This window comes from Heliconius melpomene, chromosome 20 (genome assembly GCF_056956725.1).
Source record: "Heliconius melpomene rosina isolate 202511_hmr_F chromosome 20, ASM5695672v1, whole genome shotgun sequence".
NCBI classification, from domain to species: Eukaryota; Metazoa; Arthropoda; class Insecta; order Lepidoptera; family Nymphalidae; genus Heliconius; species Heliconius melpomene.
The window spans coordinates 5,014,156-5,024,890 of record NC_140408.1 but is presented as its reverse complement, the minus strand read 5'-3'; the positions used below and the strand labels follow the sequence as shown (position 1 = coordinate 5,024,890).

The 10,735-nt window shown below is 32.8% G+C and overlaps 1 protein-coding gene across 1 annotated transcript; it reads right to left on the bottom strand.

Moving 5' to 3' along the window:
• Positions 1–4,717: 4,717 nt before the first annotated feature.
• Positions 4,718–10,258, bottom strand: LOC146527656 (pre-rRNA 2'-O-ribose RNA methyltransferase FTSJ3). Its single transcript, XM_085204713.1, has 10 exons — positions 9,998–10,258; positions 9,167–9,924; positions 8,914–9,075; positions 8,713–8,805; positions 7,807–7,968; positions 7,312–7,519; positions 6,718–6,978; positions 6,045–6,236; positions 5,379–5,578; positions 4,718–5,219 (listed from the first exon to the last, which is right to left on the bottom strand). Exons 1-10 carry the CDS (start codon positions 10,062–10,064, stop codon positions 4,788–4,790), a joined length of 2,535 nt encoding a protein of 844 aa, XP_085060839.1. The 5' UTR covers positions 10,065–10,258; the 3' UTR covers positions 4,718–4,787.
• Between the last annotated feature and the right edge of the window lie 477 nt (positions 10,259–10,735).

The window sequence follows — 10,735 nt, the reverse complement described above, 5'->3', positions numbered from 1 at the left end:
ACGCCAAATTATTTTTATTTCATTTACAGTTATTTTACACTCATTAAAAGCATCTTTTTAGAATGACCTGGTGAAGACGTATCGAAACATTAACAAAGTGGAGAAAGGCCAATGAAGGTACACGTCAGCAATTCGTCACAAGTTTTATTGTCATTTACACTCGTATAGTGTCTGACAGAACGTAATAAGAACGGCAAACGGCGTTGCTGTCGTCGCTAGCCACATCCATTTCGGGTAACGACCGCTCGGCGAGGTTGATCTGGGTTCACCTGCGTCTAACTGTCAGTGAGGTACAAGAGGCTTTGTTTAGCGCCGGTTGCCCTCTCCTCTGGTGTTTCCTCTTGGTTGCTGTGACCCTGAACGTGGTCGATCACCCGCCATCGCGCACTAAACTTCGAGCTTTATTGGGCGGGGGCGGCCGACTCAAACTGTCCGCAAGATTTGTGTTATGTTCACTAAAACATAGTATATCCACAACTCGATGAGCGTCTTGACCCAACACGAGAGGACGAACTCATTTCTATATATTTCTCATTCTCTCTCATTTACGTAATAAATATACTAATTAATTGATGTTTATTTATAATAATGATACTCTATATACAATGCTGGTGTTAAACAAAGGTTACGTTATACATTCTTTTACAGATTAAATATATTGCATTTTTATAATAGGCTAAGGTCGTACTAATTAAATTTAAAATAAAAAACCAAAAAGTACAATTATTACACAAAAATTGAAAAATATATAAAGAAAATTAAAATTCAACGAGTTCATAATTTCCGTCCGTAATAAAATAGAAAAATTAAGCATGCGGTTTTCCCACCATTTTTATTGGCGTAAATATTCGCAATGGCTATATTTCAAACAATTTTTTCAGATGTAAGTAAAATATTTTATGAAGTCTACTTTGGAGTATACACATTGATAATTTAATAATTATAATGCTTGCAATTTCTTTTACTTTTTTCATAAATTAATATGATTCAAATTCCAAATATGTTTAATATATCAGTCATATGAAAAATTTTATATATACACCCACGTCGTTGTATGTTACGGACTTAAACTACTAAAGTAATAATATTTCAGAGAAAAACATACACTCCACTTAATTAAGGTTACGTTAAGAACAATTAAATGTCGCATCTATTTTTTTTTTTATCTTCAGCAAAGGTATAACAGTAAAGGTTAAAGCGGATCCTATTACTAAGACTCCGCTGTGCTGTATGTCTGTCGGTGCACCTGTCACCAGGCTGTGTCTCATGAACTAAGATAGTTAGACCGTTGACATTTTCGTAATGAAGGGTTTCGTCAACGGTATGGAAACCTTCATGTGCGAGTCATTTCCCCGAGTGGAATCGAACGTGTGCTACGATGGCCTATTTATATATAATTTTTACCTTATGTGGGACTGAACTTACAATTACAATTCTCACATAAATAATATTACTTATTATATTATTTACGGCAACAAACCAACATAAAGATATACATATGTCTAATGTTTTTTTACTTTGTGTATAAAACCAATTGTGTGAGCTGGCAAAAGTACGATATCGCCATTTCATTACATAGAATTTTAAGTTTTGAACCCACTACTATATAACTCTAATTCGACATATTCCAATTAAATCAACACCGTGTTATAAGCATAATAAAATTTATATAAATTATTCTTAAAATGTAATATTTAAACATGCTTACTGTTTAAAATAAAAATATCTTGCCTAACACATACAGTTCGGATCAATAACCTCTTCTAAAGAGGTCAGACTAACCAGGTTATCGTTCTATGATGTTTAATTGTGCTTACGATTACCTCGAAAGGTAAACATATATGTGAATAATAATAATAACTAAATTAAATCTTAATTTGTTAATTTATTACATTTTTGTGACCCTTGCAGAATTTAAAGGTATTTATGTATGAATCGAAATATGAGTATTTGATTTCTTATTAAGATCGATTTATAAATCTTTTATTATTAAATATTTAATAACTGATTCTTAAACTGTCAACTTCAGTTTGTCATTGTATAGGTACCTACTTATTTTTTTCAAAATCTGGTACCTACAAAGTTAATAGCCAAATAAGCTTACCCCAACGCACTTTATAATCTAAATATGGCCGATTCCAAGTCGAGGAAATGAAATATTCAATATTTCCAGTTTCTTCGTTCTTGTGCCGAGGCAAAACGCGGCGTACAGTTACGCCACTTAATACGCAACACTTCCAGAATTCGGTGGAAAATGGGGAATGGAGTGCCTTAATACTAGGTCCCTTCTGCTTACTTTGCTGTGTGCCTGATACAGCATGACGTAACTAAAAAGTTATTAAAGTATTAAATTGAAAACAATAATGACTAACCGTATATAAATATTAGGTAATAAACACATCTATCTATATACATAATACACCGATCAAGATGTTTTCGATTTATATTAATATGAATATGTCTTGGCATGGAATGGCCTGGAAGAATACTGAGGGGGGAGGAACGTGGTGTTGAGTGGAACGTCTCTTGTGACCTTGCGAGGGCGAGGTCACCCCCGCGTCCTGCCCCTACCTGCTCGCGGACGTCACCAACCGTCATGTCTACCTACCTACTAACACACAATACCTTTTATTTAATAGCTATTTATATTTTTGAAGTAATACTGGCTGGTTACTTCCATTCGTTTCCAAGTAATTAATCACTCGTCCAATGTCAATTTTAATTGTAGTTAGATAATATAGAAAACTATTACGTAATAAATATGTATCTTTATTAGGTGATGTTATGGTGTATTCTGCATGTAGCAGGGTATGCAGAGAGAATCTAGTGTTAAGGCACTCCATTGTCCACTTTCGGCTGAATTTTTAGAGGCATTGAGTGTTGAGTGGCCTTATGATTTGGTGCCAGAGCAATGAAATAAAAATATTAATAAATAATAAATCATACTCTAATTGGGGATCGAACCCACAACCGTCGCGTTACAGTCACACCCTTGTGCCCTTGCGCCACTACGATTTTAGTTTATGCCTCCTATGTAAAACAGTGTCAAATTTCTTTACCAAACCCGTAAATTATTATAAAAAAATAATATTTGAAAATAAAACATGATATTATGAACTTATATGTGAATTCACTTTAGCTGTATAGGAAGTAAATTGAGGGTGGAGGGTGAGGGGACCTCGCCGAGTTGACCTTTACCCAGGATCCGAGGTTAAAACCGTAGATAGATTGGCTTATACGTAGTTGCTACAGTTCGTACTACACATGGTTTGAATATTTTGAACAAAAGGCATTTATTATATAATATTATTTAAATTAAATATTACAAAACGTATATTCCTAGAGATGTATGTAAAAAAATATATCAATATTGTATGCGCATAAAGCGATTGTAACGTAAAGGGTCTTTCCAACCGTGACATTTAGAATGACATTAAAAGCAATAAACGACTAAACTATAAAAACGTTAAGTAAATAGAACAAACATTTACATTCAATAAAGTATATTGGCGGGTGTAGGGCACGGGTCGGGGCGATGACGGCGGTGCGGCCTTGGCCGTGATCGCGCTCGATATAGCGCCGGCCGCCGCCACCCGTCCCCTACCACGAGCCACCCCCCAGCCTACCACCACCACACAAACGATCTAAATTTCTGATGCTCTCCAGCTATTTCTGTAATGGCAAAGGTACCTACGTCAACTATCACAATTACAATAGTGACGCGGAACTAAAGCAAATACTACAATCAATTTAATCTAGAAATACAGGAAAAAGGATTTCGATATTTCGGTTTACGGCAATGATATACAGTTTACGTAATCTGTAACATTGACGTTTGAAAATTCAGAAGAGGCGAGTAAAATGGGTGTATGTAGGTACCTACTCGAAAGCACTTAGTAAGCAGACAACGTAGTTGAAACGAATCAGAATAAAACACCAAGGTCGAGCAGAATGATATCATTTATGGCGCGCCTGTCCCTGAACTCTAGCCGTTAGGCGCGAGTGACGCACGGGGACTCAAATACCACCGGCCCTGAACTTATATACGAGTAAAAATATAGCTTTATTAATGTCTTGTGCCTACGCTCAATACGTTTTCAGGTCATCAAGATTATTTAGTTAGTGCTTTTAACTATAGGTTTTTGTTATGTTTTATTATTCGGGAACCGATAAAAATAGGGCCAGTGTCTATAATTATTCACAAGTAACAATTAGTTAATTTTTGTAATAATTAGTTTGGTATTAATCCACAAATTATTCAAGCGCAGGATAAGTGAATGTACACTTGCAAATGGCAATATTGTCATATTTAGAGTTAAAAAATAAGTTCTCATTGCTTTCATATACAATTTAATAGATATTACTGCATTTAAACTAGTATTTAACTGCGGCTTGGCCCACGTGGTCGCGTGTATGACACATGCATGATACATTCTATGTAACAGAAATAACTATGACTCAGGGTCACATAGAAACTATTACCATGATAAGACTATTACCTATATCCCACCTCGTGAAATGGACTATCCAAAACTAAATAACTTTTCAATTAGAACCAGTAGTTTCTGAGATAGCGCGTTCAAACAAACTAACTCATCGCTTTCATAATATTGTCATAGACAATCAGTTTTTTTTAATAACTGTTTAACAAAAAGTTAATGTTATCACTTAAGAACAACTACAATATTACAACCAATACCAAAAATAAGAAATAAACTTATTTAAAAATATTTTTATTATACTGAACAATGTATTGTTGCCTAAATTATAAACATGTATGCAATCGGTTATTTAGCTTTCTTTCCTTTTTGTTTAGGCCTTGCCTTGCTGGTGTTTCTCGCTTTTTTGCCGCGGCCTTTAGTTTTTTCCTTCGCTTTTTGCGCGCGTAAATCCTTCTTCATACGCGGGTCTACCACCTTGTAGTGTCCCTTCACCCCGGCGGGTCGCTTCATTCTCTTGGCTGTCGTATGTTTCTTAGCGACGACGTATGTTAATTTCTTTTTACCGTCGGTCTGTGCCTTTTTGTAGAGCTGTCTTATTTGTTGAGATTTCTCCCGTTCAGACATGTCTGCATTCTCCATCAAGGCTTCAACCTTCTTCTTCGCGCGCTCCATTTTTTTTATCATACGCTTCTTCTTTCTTGCTTTGGCCTCTACCACTTTCTTTATCGGTCTCGCGTTAATGTCTTGCAAACGATTTTTATATTCTTCTGTGTATTTCTGGAATAAAACACAATTTTCATGTTAGTTAATGTGAATATAACAGCTATATTATGTATGTATTTGAACCCACAATCGTCGCGTCTACAGTCACACGCTTGTGCTACTGCGCCAAGACAACCTCAATTATATTAATTAATATACATAAATATAACATACCTCAGGCACGACAATATCTTTCTTCATGTGTTTCTTCTCGTCTTCAACAAACCAATCGGGTAAGTTTTTGTCGTTGAACGCGTAACGATTCCAGCCGTCGTCGACCAGATCGCGTTTGAATTTTTTCGAGGTAGCCACCATTGTTCCCAGTGCGAGAGTCTCTGCGTCCATTTTCAAATTCTTCTTCAATCTTTTTAATTCTATAAAATAATGTGAAATATGTTTAAGAATATCAAGATTCTATAAAGTATAAAAATTTTGATCAATTTTAAAATGTATCTATCTATCTTTATTACTCTGCGTTGTTATAACTAATAATAAAATATTGGATACTACACTTTCAAATTAACTCAAAGGTATAGATTTATTTTTTGTCAAACAAATTCTACTGACCGCTTAGAGTCCATCTTAGGTTGTTATGGCAAAGTATCAGAAACGTGCGATGTAAACGCGACGGTTGTAGATTCGATTCCCATTTGGGAAAATTTAATACGTTCATTTCCTTGCCTTGGTTGCAAAGTTAATTGCGGCATTGATTTGATCCGCCACTTAACACCCAACGTCCCAACAAATCGGCAGAAACTGGGAAACAAAGTTTCCTTATGGGAACTAAGTGTCTTAACCTGCTATGTGCGGGATAGAGCGTGAAGTGAACATTATACTGACCAGGATCCTGGGCAACAACTTCAAATCCGTCTTTTTTACTACTTTTTGCTCCAGATTTGTTTTCAGGCGCCGTTACGTTCTCTTCTACGTCGTAATCACTATCAGATGACTCATCACTTGATTCATCAGCACCTTGTTTTCTTTTGATACCACCAGCTTTTACATCGTTTTGGTCAATTTTAACTTTTTTTCCTGTAATCAATCAATATAATATTACTACTGTACTACTACTGTACTCAATATAATATTACTACTGGGCGTAAAAAGTTTAAATTTAGGCAGATTTATTGGATAATACTGAATGGCATTAAAAGATTGTCAGAAATTGTAACAAAAACGGAAAAAACAATCACATCAAATGATAAAATTTGAGGCCATTATGTCACATTAAGATTACGTTGTTCTAGTGTTGTTCGTGTTGTAAGTTCATTATTGCACACAAAAGATATAACTATCAAATAATATTAGTGTTTTAAGCGTATTTCAACAAAACGAAATTTCCATTAAAACAGGCATATAAATGGTAACTTATAAATACAATATAATACCAGCCAGAAACAGAAGTATCTCAATATGCCTCAATATCAGGTTCCCATGTTTCCTCTGCCTATCCTACTATTTTTTAGGGCAATAAAAATGTACAGAATACAGGGTGAAACTTAAAATAGTTTACCTTTTTCTCTATAGCTTTCAGCTAATTTATCTAAATCCACTCCTTCATCCTCTTCTTCATCTATGTCTTTGAAACTATCTTTCTGAAACCACAGTTCAGCTTTCATTGACCTCTTGGATACTGGGTCAGTGTTATCTAAGTCCGTAAGTAAAGGATTGTCCTTCGGTATTGAAGGCTTTGAATTAATTTTGGCATTTCGCAAAGTATTCAATTTTGTTATTTTATCGATTTTTTTGGACTCATTTTCTGAATCGGAGAATGCTGTAAAAAATATAAATAATAAATGATTTTAATAGGCAGTAACAAGTGTGTGACTGTAAACGCGACAGGTTGTAGAATCGATTCCAATTCAAGGAAATTAAATATTTTATATTTTTCTCGCTCTGGTAAGGTAAAGCGCGGCGTTGAGTTCCGCCACTTAACATGCAATGCCTCAAGAAATCGACGGAAAGTTCGTAACGGTTCGTAAGTGTCTTATTGGGAAATGAAGTGTCTTAACACTAGGTTTCGTGATTCCCTCTGCTTACCTTGCGCTGTGAATCCCAAATAGTGGGATACATGTAATGAAAAAAAAAGGAAATTATAATTATTTACCTAGAGTTTCCTTATCGTTATCACCATCTGAATCAGATTCCATTTCAAGTTCACTGTCGGAATCCTTGTAGAAGAGCCCTGATGAATCTAATTTTGATTCTTCTACATCATATTTCATATATTTAGGTTTTGTCTTCAATTCATCATCAGATCCACCATTATCATCCACTACAATATCGGGTGATTGATCGACAATCATTTTCAATTGCTTAAATTAGAGAAAATCATTTATTAAATATACTATACTATATTAGTTATAATATTGACGAAATAAATTTTTACAATTTTTTCTTTCATTTACCTGCATATAGGATAGGCAGAGAGAATAGGGCGGATCCATTCTTATATGCATGATTGGATTGGAATTTAACAGAAACAATAGTATGAATTCATTGTTGAAGATTTTGCTTTTAAGTTAACTTTAAATAAAATTTAAAAAACTAATATGGAGTTTAATTTTCAATATATAATAATATTAATATTGCATTTCTTTACCTCCTTGTTCTTAATATCAGCCAAACTAAACATGTCATGACTTTCCAGGATAGGTCCATCATCACCTTTAAGAACCATCTTAAGATTCATTTTTTCTGCTAGCTTTTGTCTTTGCTTATTTAACTGTTTTCGTTTTCTCTTTAGTTGTCGTTTTTCTTCATCCTAAAATTACAATTAAATTAATTATAGAATGTTATTGTGACTGAGTATTTTTTTATATTTATCATCTTAATAATAAAGAAATAAATCGCAACAATAGTAATAAAAAAGAGCAATAAAGGAACAGACAAAAGAAATCTACAGTGTATAGTAACAAAATGTATAAAAATATACTTAAGATACATTCTTAATCACTTTAATTATAAGCCATTTATTACAGTGCAGACTACTTAAATGAATGCAATTGATTTGCGAAGTAGGGACTAAGTCTTCTCTTAAAGTAATAAATGTACAATGAGTATAATATATATGACTTGAACTATAACCAAGTCAATTCTGAAAATCTCTGGAAAATCAAAAATCTAAAACTTTTTTTATTTATTACTGATTATTATTGTGATATACATTACAAATATTAATTTACAATAATTACTACTAAAAACCACAAAAGTTAATCTCAGCTGTACAATCAAGTATGTGTCAGGTAAAAGTGAACTACAGAAATGCTTAAAGCCAAATTCAACATGGATGCCAATAATGAAGACATTGGTCAATTATTCAGAATTATTATTGTTTTGTGTAAAGTGAAATTTAATCACTCCCAATCACTCAAGAAGTTCAAGACTTATGCGTTCAAAACACCATAAATAAAGAACTGAACTGAACTGAACTCAAGACTTGTATCTAAAGGTATCTAAAAATAGGTCGGTGTCTCATTTTAATTTTTAAATTTTTACAATTACTTACTTGCAGTTCAGCTATTTCTGTATCAACTTTGTCAGTTTCATCATCAGAATCCTCTTTACTTGTCTTGTCTTCATCTTCTGTGACAGATGGTTCCTAGTACATCATTCAAGAAACTAATTAATAAACCTTTTTAATTAGACTAGTTAAAAATATAAATATATTATATTAATTTTATTGTTTATGTAGTATACTGCTACTTACTACTACATTAGCTTGAGAAGTTTTCCAGTCTTTGACATGTTTCAACCAACTTAATATAGCCTTGACATCCTTTCTTCCCAGAACTTTGATATCTTTGCAACATTCCTTTATTTCACTAGTTGTCTTAGGATGATTCAGAACATCTTTATCATCTAATATAATCTAAAAAAAGAAATGTAATATATGAATTTAATTTTTTCACTAAATAATGCACCACATTAAGCATAAAACCAAATAGACTAGATTTCTATACCTCAGAACATCCCTGCAGCATGTCAATTGGATCCTCCTTTTCAAGTAGTTCTGCTACTGATATACTATGATAAGTTGTATAATCATTTTCTTTGTAGCCCTCTGCCTTAGGTTTCTTCTGTTTTTCAGGATGTAAGATGTTATTATGTTGCTTTTTAATGATTTCCAAGTCTTCAAACACATATTTTGGGTCCAGTAATTTAGGATCTATACTATCAGGAGCAATGTATCCTTGGCATACGACAAAAATTTCAGATGACTCATTACGAGAAGCTTGTGGTTTTGTTGCATGAACTTTCTTAAAAAATTGTTTCAAAACCCAGAGCAAAGCATGATAGTCTTTCGATCTGAACACTTTTGTTACAAACCAACCACCTTGTCTCAAAAAATGAGAAGCTAATTTCATAGCGCTTAAAGTAAGTGATGCCTGTTGATATGCATCATGAATCCAGTTAAGACCGACATTTGGTGCACCATCGTTTAAAACAACATCAGCTTTCCAAGTTTTTATTTCTTTCTTTATAGCGGTTTTACATTTTTCTGTTGTAATATCTTCTGTAAGACTTATACAACCAGGTACAGGTTTTATTGGAAATAAATCAACACCTATGACGACGCTGGAGACGGGCATATTCTGATGCGCCACCTGCATCCATCCACCAGGTGCTGCACATAAGTCGATACATACTCTAGATTTTTGAAGAAAGCCAAATTTTCTATTTAATTGAATAAGCTTAAAAGCAGCTCGAGAACGATAACCTGAAACAAATATAACAAAACATTAACTATCTATCAAAATATAAAAAGCACAACAGTAACTAACAAAACTAACCTGTTTCTTTTGCAAGTTGATAATATTTGTCTTTTCGTTGTTTTCCTACTTTTGTTTTCTTCCCCATGGTTGTAAAATATTAAATACTATTTCTCATAAAGAAATTCTGTTCATATAAAATACACACAATACGCTATGGTTTAAAAATCATGATCATTGTTCAGGCCTAACCTAAATTTAAAGTCACGATTTATCAATGTTTATTTTATAGGTTATGTTTTTACTTTATTTTCTTGACAACTAAACAGATAAATAATTAAATCTAGGCTCACTAACTGCAACTTATATTGACTACATTTTTATAATTATAAGTTATATTAATGTTAATTTTCAATTTTGTCATATTTTATTATATTAATTAAAATAATATTGTTTTGTATATATTTTTTAAAAAAAGTATTACAAATTACAATAGAAAGAAGTAGTACAACAAACCGATTAGTGTTTTAAAAAACAGTTACCGTGTTATGTTACTATTGGTTAAATTACGTCCCTGAATAATCGATTTTAATTCTTATATCGATTTTAAAAATAAAAGAGATAATTTATTTTGTTTTTATTTTCATTACATGGATAAATATTATTATGTTACATGAAAATTATACTCGTTCTTAATTTTTTCGTTATATTATAAAATTAATATTGATCTTTTTCCTGTTATAATTTTTTTCTTTACATTTTATTTTATTTTATTACTATAACGCACAAATCCCACTTCATCAAATTACTTGAAGAGTA

Coding starts and splice junctions, on each gene's coding strand:
- LOC146527656 (XM_085204713.1), bottom strand. CDS start 10,064: ATGGGGAAGAAAACAAAAGTAGGAAAACAACGAAAAGACAAATATTAT. Junction 9,076..9,166: donor TGCTGCAGGGATGTTCTGAG/GTATAGAAATCT, acceptor TTCTTTTTTTAG/ATTATATTAGATGATAAAGA. Junction 7,969..8,712: donor CAGAAATAGCTGAACTGCAA/GTAAGTAATTGT, acceptor TTGTAATTTTAG/GATGAAGAAAAACGACAACT.